Raw genomic sequence first — 18,170 nt, 5'->3', positions numbered from 1 at the left:
AGTCCTGCCTTCCGTCACTTCGCCAGGTTCTGGTCTGAGAGGCCTAGTTCCAGGATTTTCATGGTGAAATGGATTTGCTGTCAGTGCTCTTACCCCACACATCCTAGAACAAGAAAATGATAACCAAGCAATGTGCGTTTTTGAGTTGACATTTTTCCCTTTTGGTCTCATCAACATACCGGTTTAGGTCACTGTTCCGATGTTTATAAAACCCCCACGACCACTTTCACCGAGTACTTTTGCTGTAGCTGTTTCTGCACACTGTCTATTTTATTTTCCCAGCAGTCCCGCGGGGTGCATGCCGGCACCCTTCCTTTACAGACAGGGGTGCTGAGCAGGGAGGGAGGGAGCAGCTTCGCACAGCTCACGTAGCTGACTGGCCGACATCCTCTCTGCTTGGCCAGTTGGGACTTCAGTGCTTTTGCGTTGGCTACACGCTTAGAGACAAGAGGCCCAAGGGTGGGACCGGGCACTCCCTGATGGTTAAGGACGTGCTGGGTGGCTGTGTGCGCAGGAGATGAGGTGCGCGGTGTACAGAGGGCCCAGGCCGCCTCCTGCAGGGCCTTTTCATGAAGGCCTCCAGCGGGCTCGGCCGACGTGGCAGGGTTTTTAGCACTAACGTGACCTGGCCTGACCTATACTTTATAAAGGCCGTTCTAGCTGCAGGAGCGTGGGCTTGAGTGGGAAATGGAAGGCGGACGCTAGCGAAGGGCTATGGGAAGGCCAGGAGCACCCCTGGTGGGCAGGCCCAGTGTGGAAGGGAGGGCGGAGGCTAGATGCACCATTTCAATGGGACTCACCCTCTCAGCAGCACGACCTTCTGACTATCCGAGGCCTTCTGGTTCCTCTCCAGGTCTCCTCCCGCCTTACACATTGTGAATATCCTCCTGCCCCTGCCACAGCTCGATGCATTGTTTGTCCTACTGTCTCCGCTTTTTCCAGAAATAGTAGTGTCTGCCTCTGCTCTGTGTTCTGCTGCTCCTACCTGCTTGTGTGGATGAGCCGTGGACATCACACGGAGCTCACGACCCCACTCCCCCGCGTCTGCCACATCCCAAGGCCTCTGCAGAGAGTGTGCAGGTGGCTGCTGCCCTAGAGGGAGCTCAGGGAGACGCAGACCCCGTGACCAGAGGCAGGAGGGACGGAGCAGGATGCAGTGGGAGTGAATTCCAGGCAAACATCCCCACAGAATTCTTTACAGAAGAGTTAAGCCCGGCCCGGCGTGGCTCAGTGGTTGAGCATCAACCTATGAACCAGGAAGTCACAGTTCAATTCCTGGTCGGAGCACATGCCCGGGTTGCAGACTCGATTTTCAGTGGATGTGCAGGAGGCAGCCAATCGATGATTCTCTTTCATCATTGATGTTTCTATCTCTCTCTCCTTCTCCCTTCCTCTCTCTGAAATGAATAAAATTATATTTAGGGGGAAAAAATGAACTTTAAAGTGTGTATCAAGGATTAATTTTTTTCCCTCTGAATTTTATGCAGTAGCTAAATTAGTGAAAATATAACTATTCAAAGATTTGGACAAGTTCATCTGTCTATTCATCGTCGTTGTTTTTGGCTTTGGATTTTAGGAGTTGCTGCCTGACAACCAAGCCTTTCCATCTCCTCCTCATGTTAAAAGCCTTCTTAATTTCCTTTCCATCCCGTAGCTCAGCAATCAAGAACCTACAGAATTTTTCATTTATCACCATGACCGTTTCCTACATGAGTTGACTTGCTCTTTACCTAAGCGGTTGTAGGATTCGTATTCAGTAAGCATGTTTTAGGGCCGCGTATGTTCAGACCTTGGAAGGATGCTACATAATTAAATAGCAATATGGCTCACGGTAACGTTTCCTGTCCTAATGCTATTTCTCCTCCTTCCCCACCTTGCTTATTCTCGTACACAGGGGTACGGGGGAGCAAGACTTAGCTCTTTGTCTCTTGGTCAAGGCCAAGGGCCCATCGCTATGAAGATGTTAGAAAAAGCTGTCAAGGAAGGAACGTGGGTGGTTCTTCAGAATTGCCACCTGGCCACCTCTTGGATGCCGACCCTTGAGAAAGTGTGCGAGGTAAAAAACGCAAGTTTGTTTTCCTAGATTGCATTCCCTCAATATGATTAGTGCTAAACTAGGACGTACCATGGAAGCCACTCCCTTCCTTGTGTATCATTTGGAGGGTGGCGGGTGAGTGAATGCTGGACCACAGGAGGGGTGGGCTGGCCTTGGGAGCTGCAGGACCAAGAAGAGCGCACAGTCAGGCCTTGCTGGGTCCCTCATCATGGGAGCCAGGCTCACGCAGAGGCGTGCGAAGCACGGGGCAGACAGAACACCACCCGCTTTATACAGCCTGGGCTGAACCAACAAAGGAAGCTCTTCAGGTGACATTCACGTGGCCCCTCGAAACTAAAGCACGCCAAGATATAACCTTTCCTTTAATTCACTCCTCATGCACGCAGCTAGTGATCCTGCCGCCGAGGGTCGGGTCGGTCTAAAACCAAGGGGCACTCCTCCCACCCCCTTCGCACTGGGTCACGGCACTTCCCTCGTTTTCAGAAAGTAAGCCCATTGGTTCAGTGAGTAAACAGAGAATGTGGTACCTGATTTCAATAAACAGAAAGGAAATGTGTCCTCTCATTACCCAGCCCCTCCGAACTCAGAGAGCCTCACGCTCCTCAACAACCAAGATGATGCTATACCCGGCACTATCCAGGCCCTCATTAACCCCCAGGTGCCAGGCGCCCTTCCTAACTCACCTACCCCTTCCCCAGGCGCCATGCATCCTTCCTAACTCACCTACCCCTTCCCCAGGCGCCATGCGTCCTTCCTACCTCACCTACCCCTTCCCCAGGCGCCATGCGTCCTTCTACCTCACCTACCCCTTCCCCAGGCGCCATGCGTCCTTCCTACCTCACCTACTCCTTCCCCAGGCGCCATGCGTCCTTCCTACCTCACCTACCCCTTCCCCAGGCGCCATGCGCCCTTCCTACCTCACCTACCCTTCCCAGGCGCCATGCGCCCTCCTACCTCACCTACCTCCCAGGCGCCATGCGTCCTTCCTACCTCACCTACCCCTTCCCCAGGCGCCATGCGTCCTTCCTACCTCACCTACCCCTTCCCCAGGCGCCATGTGTCCTTCCTAACTCACCTACCCCTTCCCACTGGGGTGCTCACCATTGCTTTACTGATAAAGATTTGCAAGTTTAAAACCAGACGCCACCAAAAGGACACGGCAGCAGGGAGTGGGGCTGGGTGGGGGAGGGAAGGGCCCTGGCCATCGTTCCCAGTTCACTCCGTGTCATGACAGGGCTGGGTGTCCCGCTGGCCTGCAGGCCTGACTGGACCCCTTAAACAAGTAGCTACTAGTGATACGTTTCCTGCTTCAAGATACACCAGTTCTTCTCGCCTTTCAGAATGCTCTTTTTCTTCTTCCCTTCTTGGTATAATGCTGACATATCTGCAGTGTGCTGCTTATTCTCACAGCATGGCTACAGCCAAAAATAAAAAGTAAAAAAGGATTATTCTCCATCCAGCTCCGAGGCAGAGAATTCTTTCTGTAAATAGTTCATCAACACCAATAAAGACACACGTTTTGGGGGGACGTCCTGGTCTTTACTGTGACCAATTCTGAATTATGTAGCCCCTCTGTATACTTTATAGTTATACTAGAGGCCTGGTGCACCAAATTTGTGCACGGGGGGGGGGGGGGTCCCTCAGCCTGGCCTGCACCCTCTCCAATCCCCCTCAGGGATGTCTGACTGCTGGTTTAGGCCTAATCCCAAACAGGCAGTCGGACATCCCTTTTGCAATCTGGGAACCCTGGCTCCTAACCGCTCACCTGCCTGCCTGTCTGATCTCACCTAACTGCTCTCCCCTGCCGGCCTGACCACCCCGAACTGCTCCCCTGCCGGCCTGATTGCCCCTAACCACCTCTGCCTTGGCCCCCGCCACCATGGCTTTGTCCGGAAGGACAACCAGAAGATGTCCATTCGACCCAGTCTAATTAACATATTACCCTTTTATTAGTATAGATGATTTAACTGTATCAAGTCTATTGTTCCTGGGGCGGAATCAGATGTTCAGGCTTTTGCCTCCAGCCCCTCCCAGCCACGTGATCTGGAGAGTTCTCGTTAATTTAATTGGTGCTTTGGTATCTGATTCCTTTTTCTGCAGGAGTTAAGCCCAGAGTCCACACACCCAGACTTCCGAATGTGGCTGACCAGTTACCCGTCTCCCAACTTCCCCGTGGCCGTCCTGCAGAACGGAGTGAAAATGACCAACGAGGCCCCGAAAGGGCTCCGGGCGAACATCATCCGCTCCTACCTCATGGACCCCATCTCGGACCCCGAGTTCTTTGACAGCTGCAAGAAGCCCGTTAGTGCCGGCTAAGTCTTGTTGCCCAGCCCCCCGGGGTGGCGGCTGCATGCACCCAGGAAAACTCCCCCTTAAATAGGCCTCCCTCCCGCACTGCAGCGCCCTTGGCTTTGATTACTGATTATTGACTATGCGGAAGTCAATTTTATTAATATTTTATTTTAATTTTACTACCGGCCCCATCCCTGCTCAGCTGGGATCTTGGGGGGTGTCGTTAATAATGCAGCCTTCTATTTAGAGTTGCTGCCAGCCATCCCCAGCGCGAATCTGCAAGGTTGGAGAATCTTGTTTCAGGATATTAACTGAGCCATTTGCTACTCAGAGCCCTATCTTTAAATTAAAATATAAAAACGTCTCCTCCGTGTAACTATAATGAGAGGCGAATGGCTCTGCTCCTGGATGGATGGGCTCACAGGGTCTTTTGTAGCAGCGCCGGGCAGACAGGGAAGCCACCCGCTGCTTTCGTGATTAGGATTCCGCATGTGAATGTCTGTGACCCAGAATTGTTTCACAGCGTTTTACCGTAATTAAAAATGGAAGAGTTTCGTGTTAAGAGAGGTTATGAACCTTGGTGAGTTTCTGCCATTACAAAGCTCACAGTCTTGATGTCGGAATGTGTTTTAAGTATACATCAAAAGGAAACATTAAAAAATAAAGAAGTACTTTCATTAAACAAAAGTCCTGGCACTGAAAATAAAGCACACATATTTAAAACCGAGTCAGGCCTTCCCACGAGCTCCTGAGACCTAATGTTCGCGTGGACTGGGCCGTGCAGCGCAGGCCACCCCAGGCGAGGGCACTGCTGCACACCAGCTGGACAGAGGCTTTTGGAAAACCTGTCCTCCCTTCAGTCTCGATCCAAAACAAAACCCAAGTCTCCTCAAGTTCCAAAGCAGCACATCGTAATCTTTCGGTTTTAATTTTTTTTTATTTGGAAATATTTTTAAACTCACAGAAAAGTGATGAGTAGGAAAGTCGCGCAGGGCATAGCCCGGCGCCCAGCGCCCACAGTCACCTCCTGTTGCCGTGTCCCACGCGCAGGTGAGCCGGGTATGTCGCGGCCCTTCTCCCAAGCAGATGCTGCCATGTCCGCCTGTGGAGGCCAGTGTGCTCTCGCTCCGGTGCAGCTGTCAGTTCAGTAAATGCCACGAGGACACACTGTTGGGTCTAATCTACCACTTGTTTTCCAAACTGGTCAGTGCTGCCCCTACAGCCCTGGCCTGTCCACTACAGGACTGGTCTGGGCTCGTGTATGTTTGGTTCCCAGTCTCTCTGCCTTCTTCAGTCTGAAACATGTCCTCAGCCTTTCTTTGGCTTTGATGACACATTTCTTCCTTTTTTAAAATATATTTTTATTGGTTTCAGAGAGGAAGGGAGAGGGAGAGAGAGACAGGAACATCAGTGATGAGAGAGAATCATGGATCGGCTGCCTCCTGCACGCCCCACACTGGGGACCAAGCCCGCAGCCTGGGCCTGTGCCCTGACGGGGAATCAAACCCCGACCGCCTGGTTCCTAGATGGACACTCAACCACTGAGCCACGCCAGCCGCACGATGACATTGACGTTCCTGAAGCATCTGTCTTAACTGTGGTCAGTACAATGCAAAGGGAGGGGCGAGGAATGAGGTGGCGCCATGTCTTCCCATTCCAGGCAGAATTCAAGAAGCTGCTGTACGGCCTCTGCTTCTTCCATGCTTTGGTACAAGAGCGACGGAAATTCGGGCCCCTGGGCTGGAACATTCCTTACGAGTTCAACGAGACTGACCTGCGGATCAGCGTCCAGCAGCTGCACATGTTCCTGAACCAGTACGAGGTACCGCAGAGATGACAGCGGGCGGGCCTGCTCTGCTCTCCATCCCCTTGTGAGTGTGTGTGCAGGGAGCGGGGACCGCTGGCTCATCCCTGCTCCGAGGCCATGAACAGCAGGACCGCGCCCAGCAGCTCAGGACGCAGTGCTGTCTTACAGCCGGGTCTCCTAACTGCTGCAGGAGGCAGCTAGCATGTCCGTTTGTCTATTGGGGACTATATTTTATCATTGATTTTGACGCATACACACCTACGGGCATCTGAAAAGTGATTGTAGTTGTTTTGGAAAAGATTTGAGAATATCATCAATTAGCCAGGCTCCAAAATGGGGGGGGGGGGGGGGGGAGAGGGCGGGGAGGGGCGGGGAATGCCGACGGGTTCCCTTCTGTTCCGGCGCCTGACCTCATGTGTAGAGAAATGTCACTGTGCGCAGGGGCGGGGGTGGGATCTCGAGAATAAGTGGGAGGTTTTCAGGCACCTCCTATGAAGAAGCAACGATGAAATGGCTTTTAAAAGGGGCCAATAATGGGTGCCGACAGCCAATGGTCATATTGTCCTAGTACATCTGAAAATAATATAATGTAATATCAACTATACCTCATTTTTTTTTCTCTTTTTTAAAAAAATATATTTTATTGATTTTTTACAGAGAGGAAGGGAGAGGGATAGAGAGTTAGAAACATCCATGAGAGAGAAACATTGATCAGCTGCCTCCTGCACACCCTCTATTGAAAATGTGCCCACAACCAAGGAACATGCCATTGACCAGAATCGAACCTGGGACCCTTGAGTCCACAGGCTGAGGTTCTATCCACTGAGCCAAACAGGCTAGGGCTATAAAGAGCTTTTAAAAATGGGAGAAAAAAGGATAATCATTCAGATTAGAAAAACACCTAAAAGGACAAAGTAGACGATTTAACAAAATAAGAAATGCAAATGGTAAACCCTTTTTACATGTTAATATAAAAAAAAAAACTTAAAAACTGCAAACAATGTCATCGTTTGTCAGTATGTGTTCCTAAATGACAGCACTCAGTTTTGTTGAGAGCACTAAGAAACAGAATTCCCTGTCCTGCTGGGTGTGTAGGTTGGGTGTTTGTGCTGAAGTTAAAAGAAATTGCAGTATGAAAAGCTGTTCCTGTTGCATGCATGAACATTTAAACATTCTGTATACAAGAGGCTATAATAAAAAAGCAAACTAGCAGGAGAGTATTTGCATAAATTTGATAAATAGAGGTCAATTTATAAAGCAGCTTATGCAAATCAAGTAAAACTGTTAAAGCTTCATTGAAAAATGAGTTGGAGGCTCATTCACAGCAGCACAGATGTTATAAACATATGAAAACATATCAGACGGAGTTTTACAATTGCTGTGACCCATCAGGAAAGCAATTTCATGACACTAACCGCCTGCTTTTTATAAGCTCCTTCCCTTCGACGTAGCGATTTCCTTTTCGGAAATCTAGACGATCAAATCCTTAGAAACGTGTATTTACTGAAAAATGATTTGAAACAGTAGAAAATTAAGAGCAACTGAAGTGTCCCATATTAGAAGACAGTTATTAAAATATTATTCTCAGAGAGTATTTCGTAAAATGGTACAAGATTCTCACGAGTTCATACCATAACAAGGTATATTGTATATAGAGTATGATTCAAATTGTCAAAATATATCTATAATAATAAAAGCATAATGTGCAAATTGCCCGAACGACCGAACAGCAAAATGACCGTCCAGAAGACCATGCTATGACACCCAGTGACCCAGTGACGTGGGTGGCAATGCGATTGGTCAGAGGGCCCTGCCATCGCCCCACGATCGCCCCCACAGAGGGAGGTCCAGGCTACCCAGCCAGTCGCGCTGCGGCAGGTGGGCGGGGCCTCCTTCTGTGTGTCAATCAATCGCGGAGCCCTGGCCGGGTGGCCTGGTCCTCCCTCTCTGAGGCGATCGATATTTTCATGTACATTTTACTAATTTCCTTTCATCTCTGACACTTCTATTATAGAGAAAGGGCAAATAGCAATATTAAAATATTTCCTCTAATTAATTCCCTTTCAATGTGCACCGGGCCACTAGTATGGATATAAGAAGGAAATCAACACTGGTTGTCTCTGAATTATACTGGATTTGTTCCGAATGTCACTCAGCTGTGAGAGGTTTCCGAGGACGGGCTTCTGGTCATTTCACGGTGTGCCTGGTTCTTTAATGCTGGGTGAGCGGCGAGTTCCCGGGCTGCTAGAGGAGTTCCGTTCTCTGCACTGACTGAGTGGGGACAAACCCCAGAAGGAGAGAGGACGAAATGGGGTGGGGGGGAGGGAAGGCCGCAGTCAGCAGGGGAGTGCATAAAGGGACCGTGTTCACGCCAGCCTTCAGGAAGGTGTTTTAATCTGGTGAACCAACTAGAGTCCCGGTGTTGCGGACGGTGTGACTGGGAGCTGGCTGAGACCCTGAGCTCTTGATTCCAGGAGCTGCCCTACGACGCCCTGCGGTACATGACGGGCGAGTGCAACTACGGCGGCAGGGTGACGGACGACTGGGACCGCCGCACGCTGCGCAGCATCCTCAACAAGTTCTTCTGCACCCAGCTGGTGGAGGACCCGGGCTACACGTTCGACTCGAGCGGCATCTACTTTGCCCCCCCGCCTGGTGAGGTACGTGTGACCCTCTGGGGACTCCGAGCGGTAGACGGGGAGGTGCTCCGCTGGGGGAAAGGATGGTCCCAGAAGTCTTGTTTCCTGTTAAACCTTGTGTGAGCTCCCTTCGGTGTCATCAGGACAAAGCACACCCTGGCACAGACCCCGTGGTCTCCTGGGGCTGTGGTGGGAGGGAGCAGAAATGTCCCAAAGCCAAGAACGGCTTCCTCGGTGACCTGAGGCTCTGTCAGCGTGAGGTCAGTCCTTTGGGTAAAAAGCCATTGTCCCCAGTTGAAAAGGGAACACACACACGAGGGGGTGAAAGTAATATGAGCCATAAGAGTGAACACTCATGTCATGCTTAATTATGTACAAAGCGGTTGCAGGTCATGACTGACACTGGGAGTACTAGTCTATTCCTTTTCCAAGTGAAAAAGCAAGTTCGCTCAACTCGAATGACTCGCCCAGCGCCGCCCAAGGAGAGAGCGGCCGGCACAGAACCACCTGCCGCACCAGGCCAAGGCCCTCTTTGGCTGTTTTGTCCCAGTCCTGTCTGGTGGGAGACCTGGCATCTGCCTTCAGATCACCACACAGTGCATTTCCAGGGCAGTCAGATTGGTTCTCATTTCATTCCCGGGAGTCAGAAGGGCACCTATTGAAAGGTAAACGCATGGCCACGCCCCACACAGACCTGTCCCATAGCCCCCCAACCCTGGCCTGTCGTCCACCGGGATTAATGCCAGCTGAGCTCAAGTATCCATGGGATGAGGAGAAAACTCCATCCCAGAGCCTCTGTCATTGATTGGGTGGAGCAAGGCACCTGGGGAATCATGGGTAATAAGCTCTCTAGCAGTGGGTGGCAAAGGACCCAAAGCATAGGGCCTTCCCACCCATATTGAAAACCATCAATGAACAACCCCCCCAATCAACATGTATGCGTTTGTATATGATTAGATGAGCATCCGGAAATAGATGGGATGTTGGTAGAAGGCCAAGTAAATAAATATAAAATGAGAGCGCACCTGCATAAAAAGATGTACAACGTTAATGATGGCCGTTATCTCAGCACAATATATTTTCAGATTATTCTTACTTTTCTTAATTATGTGGATTTATCACAATAAGAGTCCAGAGAAAAAGTCAGAGTAGAGCCTAAATAAATTTATTGTGATCACAATAAATTAAGAACAGTCATCAGCAAAATGCGACACAGAAAGGTTTCTCTGGGAGAAATTTCTAAATGAAGCGGCCAGGACATTCCTCTCCCTGTTTTAAAATTCATTCCAATTGAGTGATACCGTTTCTTTTTTCTCTCTAAATGTGTTCATATCTTCTTTAAAAAAAAAAAAAAAAAACCTTGGCTGAGGTGGCAAGAAAAGGAAGGCATTCCGTGTCTGGTGTCGCAGGCTCATCCACTCAATAGTCGGGGCGTTGAAAAGCATCTCTTTTCCGTGGGAAAGTTCTACAGGAAATTGATTGCTAACCTCCCAACTCCCTGTTACTCATCTCTGCAGCACAAGAGCTACATCGAATACACGCAGACCCTGCCGCTGACCCCAGCCCCGGAAATCTTCGGGATGAATGCCAACGCAGATATCACCAAAGACCAGTCTGAGACTCAGCTGCTCTTCGATAACATTCTTCTCACACAGGTGTGCGACCTCACAGCGCTGGGTCCTGGGGCTGGAACGTGTGAGCACAGTACGGGCCCGCACACACACTTCTGTCTGTGACGGGTGTGCGACCTCACAGCGCTGGGTCCTGGGGCTGGAGTGTGTGAGCACAGTACGGGCCCGCACACACACTTCTGTCTGTGACGGGTGTGCGACCTCACAGCGCTGGGTCCTGGGGCTGGAACGTGTGAGCACAGTACGGGCCGCACACACACTTCTGTCTGTGACGGGTGTGCGACCTCACAGCGCTGGGTCCTGGGGCTGGAGTGTGTGAGCTCAGTACGGGCCCGCACACACACTTCTGTCTGTGACGGGTGTGCGACCTCACAGCGCTGGGTCCTGGGGCTGGAACGTGTGAGCTCAGTACAGGCCCGCACACACACTTCTGTCTGTGACGGGTGTGCGACCTCACAGCGCTGGGTCCTGGGGCTGGAGTGTGTGAGCTCAGTGCTGGCCGCACACACACTTCTGTCTGTGACAGGTGTGCGACCTCACAGCGCTGGGTCCTGGGGCTGGAGTGTGTGAGCACAGTGCTGGCCGCACACACACTTCTGTCTGTGACGGGTGTGCGACCTCACAGCGCTGGGTCCTGGGGCTGGAACGTGTGAGCACAGTGCTGGCCGCAGACACACTTCTGTCTGTGACGGGTGTGCGACCTCACAGCGCTGGGTCCTGGGGCTGGAGTGTGTGAGCTCAGTACAGGCCCGCACACACACTTCTGTCTGTGACAGGTGTGCGACCTCACAGCGCTGGGTCCTGGGGCTGGAGTGTGTGAGCACAGTGCTGGCCGCACACACACTTCTGTCTGTGACAGGTGTGCGACCTCACAGCGCTGGGTCCTGGGGCTGGAGTGTGTGAGCACAGTACTGGCCCGTACACACACTTCTGTCTGTGACGGGTGTGCGACCTCACAGCGCTGGGTCCCGGGGCTGGAGTGTGTGAGCTCAGTACGGGCCCGCACACACACTTCTGTTTGTGACAGGTGTGCGACCTCACAGCGCTGGGTCCTGAGGCTGGAATGTGTGAGCACAGTACGGCCCGCACACACACTTCTGTCTGTGACGGATGTGCAACCTCACAGCGCTGGGTCCTGGGGCTGGAGTGTGTGAGCACAGTACTGGCCCGTACACACACTTCTGTCGTGAAGGTGGATAACCACGTTAAGGAAAAGAAAAATATGTATTCGTAGCTTTAGTATGGATTTAAGCAAAGTACACGGATGTATGGGGTGTTTTTCATCCATCTGTTGACCTGGAGAGAATCTTTGAGTACATTCTGCTGCTAGTAGGTCTTGGAGTGACATTCTTTGAGTCCCTCTGAGCATTCTTTGATAGCATTCTGCTGCTAGAATTCCATTTCCCCTTTCGTGCATAAACCATGCCTAAATGTATGACATAGATGGCCCTTTAAATTCCTCTTAAGCGGAAGAAGAATCTCAAAGCTACTTGGGAAGCAGTTGATACCAGAATCCATCTAGAATTTTGCCTATTTTATTTTCTAGTCTCTTACTAATTCACTACCAACTTTTAAAATGACTTATTTTTAATCAAATATTCCATGATGTTTAATCTAGTTTACATAGAAACAGTATCTTTCACATCAGTATTTTATCAGATTATATAATATTTAAAGAATACAATGGTACCTGCCCAGCATGGCTCAGTTGTGTGTCAACCTAAGAACTAGGAGGTCACGGTTTGATTCCTGGGCTGTGGGCTTGATCCCCAGTGTGGGGCGCGCAGGAGGCAGCCAACCAATGACTCTCTCTCATCATTGATGTTTCTATTTCTCCCTCCTTCTTACCTTCCTCTCTGACATCAATAAAAATATAGATTTTTTTAAAAAATGATACAATTGCAATAGTAAGTACAAGGCGGGAAAAAAAGTTTAGGAGAAAAATACAGTAACTCTTGGTAACTAAGCAGCTCCCCTGGTGAGAACATGAAGGGGAGGGCGGGTCAGAGTTCACTGCCGAGGCACCGAATTCAGCAGGCCCCGGGCATGCGTCCACACACTCGAAGGATAAATATTTAATCTTGCTTGTCTGTTAAGATCTTCTCTTGTATTGTTCGCCCTTTAGATGTGCCCAATTGTTGTTGGTTGTTGTTTTTCACTTTTGAAAGCAAGTTAGTCCAAACGGCAAGAGTTCCCTTAGAGAATGAATGAAATTTTAATAAGTTAAGGATGACCGTTCGCTGGTGTCGCATAGAACCGAGCACCAAGATTCCTAGTCGGGACACGTGCCCAGGTTTCGGGCTAGATCGCCAGTAGGGGATGTGCAGGAGGCTCTCTCCCTCATCGATGTTTCTCTCTCTCTTTCTCTCCCTTCCTCCCCCTTCCTCTCTCTTTAAAAAGCAATAAATATATAAAAATAAGTTAAGGATGATTATTCAGTCCAGCAAATTATTTCTCAAAATGAAGCCTATCTGACCTTTTTATTTTTGCGGAATCTCGGAGTAATAAGGGTGGTTGGTATTACAGAGCGCTTACTGCGTGCCAGCACTGTTCACGGTGCTTGCAAAATCCTATGAAGTGGAGGCCGACTACTCTCCTTTTACAGGAATAAAACAGACACAGCAAGATTCAGGAGTTTACCCAAGGTCAGCAGGACAATTTCAAGCCAGGACTCAAAGCCACGCAGGCTGACTCCCACTAGGTTGGCTCTAGAATCCGTGTTCTGATCCTCTACGCTATCCTGTCTTTCTGGGTTCTAAAATGGGATAAGACTTAGATGACATAACCAGAAATGTTGGGTTAGAGGGGGCGGGGCGGGGAGAAAGAAAGGAAAAGAAAGGAAAAAAGAAAGAAAGAAAGTCAGTTGAGTGTTACTTTCCAAACATAGCACCCCAATTATGTAATAATTATGTAATTTTGGATTGTGAGAAATAGGTAGACAGAAATGTGTGTGTTACTGAAATATTTTTCTTACATTTTGAAGGGCTATTGGCCAGGGGTTTGTTTTCTTAGTTTTTTGTGTGTTTGGTTGCTTGTTTTTTGGTGGAAGCACAGCTCTTGTTAGAAAATAGGAATGTTTTCACTCTAGCTGGTTCGGCTCAGTGGATAGTGTCAGCCTACAGACAGAAGGGCCCTGAGTTTGATTCCAGTCAAGGGCACATGCCCGGGTTGCAACCTCGAACCCCAGTGGGGGGCGTGCAGGAAGCAGCCAATCCATGATTCTCTCTCATCATTGATGTCTCTATCTCTCTCTCCCTGTCCCTTCCTCTCTGAAATCAATAAAAATATACTTAAAAAAAGAAAATAGGAATGTTTTGGATGAGTTTAAAGCATCTTTTATGCGCAGCGAAATACAAATAGAAATCAGATATGATTCTTTAAATTCAATGGAAATAGATAATTTTTCACTAGTTTTGGCCAAATATTCATTACCTCCTTTTTTCTCTAATTTGTCATATATTTAGTTGTAAACCTGGCACTCAGGATCATAATAAAGGATTAGCACATTCTAATATTGGCATAGCCCTTTGGTACTAACATGTAACTAACACTTATCAACATTAATTTTTATTATTGTGCAACTTCATAGGGTTTTATGGTGGTATGTGCTAGGTAGCTGTGAAGATGTCACTAGAAACGTAAGTAAAGTCAACGTTTATAGAATAGACCTGATGTAAAAACCAGGAAATATAAAGTCTGAAATAAGACCAAACACCATTTCTTAGGACTGGAAAAATATGAGATATTCATTTATATTCTAACAGTGCCTGCTCTCTTTCAACACACACACACACACACACACACACGCACTCATTTATTCTGAGGACCTACGGGTTTTTCCAGAAAATGCAGGCTCATTTACACGGCGCCACTGCAGACATGAACATGAACATGAACATGGAGCTGCAGCGCCCCTGCCTGGCCTCCAGTGTTCGTCACTGAGGCCCGCCTCCCGCCATCACTCTTCCCGCTGAGGGGGGCCGTGCTGCTCTCGGTGCCTCCTGCTTCCAGGGGAGAACCGTCGCCCTGTGTTTGGCGACCAGTAGGCGCAGAGTTATTAGCAAACACATCGCGCCTCGGGCTTTCTCAGCCCATCTCCTCTCGCTGGGCTTTAACCCCCGCCACCGACGTAAATGCTTTCCTCCCTCCCCACAGCACCTGCTCCACCCACCAGGTGGCCCGGGGGTAGCTGAGTCCCCTCCCCCAGGCCCTCTGGGCCTCTGCACACTGTGGTGCCCTCCTTCCTCCTCGCTATCTACTGTCATCTCCCGACACGCCACGCCATGCCTGTGACCATCACTCAGTCCACCTTGTGTGGAGGAGGATCGGAGGTGATGCATCGGCCGGGCAGCACCCCTGACAGCCCCCCAAGTTCCCCACCCGGCATTCTCTCTCCCTCAATGAGGACCTCTGAGTCACAGCGTGGGTTCTCTCTCCCTCGATGAGGACCTCTGACTCACAGCGTGGGTTCTCTCAGTCTCGTTCGGCAGAAGCTGGCGCCAAATCCTCTGAGGAAGTGCTGAATGAGGTCGCGGGCGACATTTTGGGGAAACTGCCCAACAACTTTGACCTTGAGGCTGCGATGAGGAGGTACCCAACCACCTACACTCAGAGCATGAACACTGTGCTCGTCCAGGAGATGGGCCGCTTCAACAAGCTGCTGCAGACCATCCGGGAGTCGTGCATTAACATTCAGAAGGCCATCAAGGTGAGGGGAGGGCCCAAAGGAAAGGCAAGCCCCAAATCAAATTTCTGGACTTCCTCCCTAAACTTTTCCTCTAACGGTTGTCTTCATATCAAACATGCCAGGCTCGCCCTGGCTGGTTCGGCTCAGTGGAAAGAGTGCTGGCCTGTGGACTGAAGGGTCCCGGGTTCAATTCCGGTCACTGGGCGGGCTTGATCCCCAGTGTGGGGTGTATAGGAGGCAGCCCATCAATAATTCTCTCTCATTATTGATGTTTCTCTCTCTCTCTCCCTCTCCTTTCCTCTCTGAAATCAATGCAAATATACACATATAATAAAAGCATAATATGCTAATTAGTCTGGAAGTCCTTCCAGACGATCTTGTGGTCGAAGCTGTGGCTGCGAGGGAAGCCCGGGTCCTGGGTGCCAGAGGGAAGCCGGTGCCAGCAGCCAGGGGGAAGGAAGGCCGACTCTTGCACGAATTTTGTGCATCGGGCCTCTAGTACACATATAAAAAAGAAGAAGAAAGAAAAGAGACGTGCAGCCGGCTGGCTGTAGCGTGATCTCCCGGCTGCCTGCAGGGTATCGGGCTGGGCTGCTTGGCTAAGCTGCACTCAGTGTCATGCGCTTCTCCTTGACCTGGTCCTTCCCGTTTTCTTCCGCCTCTAGCATCTGGGAGCCCACAGGGAAAAGAGGCCCCCGGGATCTCAGCACCCAGCAAACACGCATCCCCTGCTTTCCGATCTCAGTGGGGCCCCCATGACTCGCTGAGCCGCGACCCCACTCCAGGGACCTCTTCACCTCCTTCCCAGGTCTCACTTGAGCGAGGTGATGCGCAGGTTTGTGGGAGGAGCCCTAGGAGTCTGTATTTTAAATCAGGTTTCAACCATCTCTCTCCTCTGGCCCCCCTCCTCTCCTTGCGGCGCCCAGGGCCAGCGCTCTGAGTGTTTGGGGCGTTCCGCCATGGGTACCTCGCTGACCCATAGCTTTGCCCTCTGCCAGCTGAGGCCGGGTTTCTCCTGACCACGACGCCGATTGCCAAGGGCTCCCATGCGTGTCAGCATCATGGTGGTGGACACCTGAAGCAAATGCCGCATGTCCACTGCACCTCAATTAAAGTGTTTCCATTAGAATCTGACTAGGTGAACATTTCTCATATTTTTCTGAGGAATAGTTCAAAGACTCCAGGACTTACTTGTGAGCAAAGGAAAATATCTTTCCTCTCTTTGTTTGCTGTGTGACTCGACCTTAACTCATCACAGTTGTACACAGAGGGTAATTGTGAAGAAGGGCCATGATCAGGCTAACCAGGGCTTAACTGTGCTCCAGGGGCTGCTGGTGATGTCCACAGACCTCGAAGAGGTGGTCAGCAGCATCCTGAACGTCAAGATCCCAGGGATGTGGATGGCCAAGTCCTACCCGAGCCTCAAGCCCCTCGGCAGCTACGTGAACGACTTCCTGACCAGGCTGAAGTTCCTGCAGGTGAGGCCACGGAGACGCACACATGTTCCGCTCCCTCCCGTTTCCCTTCTTCCTCTGCGATGCGGCTCGCGCTCTCGTTTTCCTGGGCGTTGCAAGCACAGCTGCCCAGGGCTCGCTCTTGCATGTGGCCGGCTGCTCCCGGAGCGGCCTCGCTCCTCGCCGTGGCAGGAGACTGTCTGAGAGCTGCTTTAGGAGCAGGTGTGCATGTTCAGTGAGGCGGATGTCCAAGTCAAAGACAAGTGAAGAGAGAAAGCAACCAGTTATGTTGATTTTTCCTTCCATATTTAGCGCCAAATTAGGTCCCTAGGGCAGAGCATCTGAGACAGCCGGCCAGGCAGAGCGAGCCGCGCGGCCTCCCCGCCCAGCACCCGCCGGGCCCCCTGTCCCTGGATGGCGGGCCCCCCGCACAGTGACGGCCCCAGCGGCTCGCTGTCCGCCACGAGTCGGGCGGGCTGTCCTCCTAACCACCTGGCAATCGGGGTGCTTCCCCCTGTTCGTATTTACAGTGACCCTCACGCGCAGCATTAGTGAGCGTCCTAGATCCTGTCTGACAGTGCTCCTGCCGGCTGGATTTCCTTGTGTTTTGGTAAAGGAGGTGGGAAAACTCCCAAAGGAATAGTGTGCTGGCTCCCATGACCAGACAGAGAAGAGGTGGATAGACATGACCGCAGGCCCAGCTGGGTAGGCATGACCTCTGCTGCTCCACTAGGTGGCGCGATGCCCGTGCAGCGCGCGTGGTGTTCACTGCTGCGCGGAGCGCCTCGGAAGGAGCCACCAGGCCAGCGACGGCGAACCTTCTGAGCTCGGCGGGTCAGCATTTTGAAAAACCCTAACTTCACTCTGGTGCCGTGTCACATATAGAAATTTTTTGATCTTTGCAACCAGAGTAAAACAAAGACTTCTATTTTTGATATTTATTCTATATATTTAAATGCCATTTAACAAAGAAAAATCAACCAAAAAAAAAATGAGTTCGCATGTCAGAGGTCTCATAGGTTCGCCATCACTGCACTAGGTAGTGATACAACGGACATTGGCATCTGCATCCCGCACGTGGTGGTGCCCGAGCTGGTCCGGTGGGTGTAAAACTGAAGCCAGCACAAAACACAGAGGCTGCTACTTACTTTAAAAACCTTCAGAGAACGGCTTTATATCCCTCAGGTATTAGTTTACCTAAAAGATAACGGAGGGGGTGCCGGGGGGCAGTTTGAACGTGGCCGGGCCCTGTGCTTTGACCCCTAGCAATGGTACGAGGTGGGCCCGCCTCCGTCCTTCTGGCTCTCCGGCTTCTTCTTCACACAAGCCTTCCTGACGGGCGCCCAGCAGAACTTCGCCCGGAAGTACACCATCCCCATCGACCTCCTCGGGTTTGACTACGAAGTGCTGGAGGACAAAGACTACAAGGTCCCCCCGGAAGACGGTAAGTGCGGTGGCGGCGCGAGCTGGCTTCTCTCCAGGCTCCGCAGTTGAACCTTTTAATCATCATGCATGTAACGAAGTGACTGAGAAAAACCATTATGGGGGGAGAGAGGCTGCGATAAAGCAAATGGAGATACAAGGAACCCGAATAGAGTGTACGT

At 50.8% G+C, this 18,170-nt stretch overlaps 1 protein-coding gene across 1 annotated transcript in view; it reads left to right on the top strand.

The window, feature by feature from the left end:
- The window catches only part of DNAH7 (dynein axonemal heavy chain 7), a 156,748-nt gene that overhangs the window by 130,161 nt on the left and 8,417 nt on the right, over positions 1–18,170 (top strand). Inside the window, exons 55-62 of the mRNA XM_036319035.1 lie at positions 1,895–2,056; positions 4,157–4,357; positions 6,009–6,170; positions 8,630–8,815; positions 10,312–10,449; positions 14,903–15,133; positions 16,438–16,590; positions 17,833–18,010. Of these exons, the coding sequence (XP_036174928.1) occupies positions 1,895–2,056; positions 4,157–4,357; positions 6,009–6,170; positions 8,630–8,815; positions 10,312–10,449; positions 14,903–15,133; positions 16,438–16,590; positions 17,833–18,010 (1,411 nt within the window). The remainder of the gene's footprint in view (positions 1–1,894; positions 2,057–4,156; positions 4,358–6,008; positions 6,171–8,629; positions 8,816–10,311; positions 10,450–14,902; positions 15,134–16,437; positions 16,591–17,832; positions 18,011–18,170) is intronic.

This window comes from Myotis myotis, unplaced genomic scaffold (genome assembly GCF_014108235.1).
Source record: "Myotis myotis isolate mMyoMyo1 unplaced genomic scaffold, mMyoMyo1.p scaffold_m19_p_8, whole genome shotgun sequence".
Taxonomy (NCBI): domain Eukaryota; kingdom Metazoa; phylum Chordata; class Mammalia; order Chiroptera; family Vespertilionidae; genus Myotis; species Myotis myotis.
The sequence above is the reverse complement of the archived record's forward strand: the minus strand, read 5'-3'. Positions and strand labels throughout refer to the sequence as shown.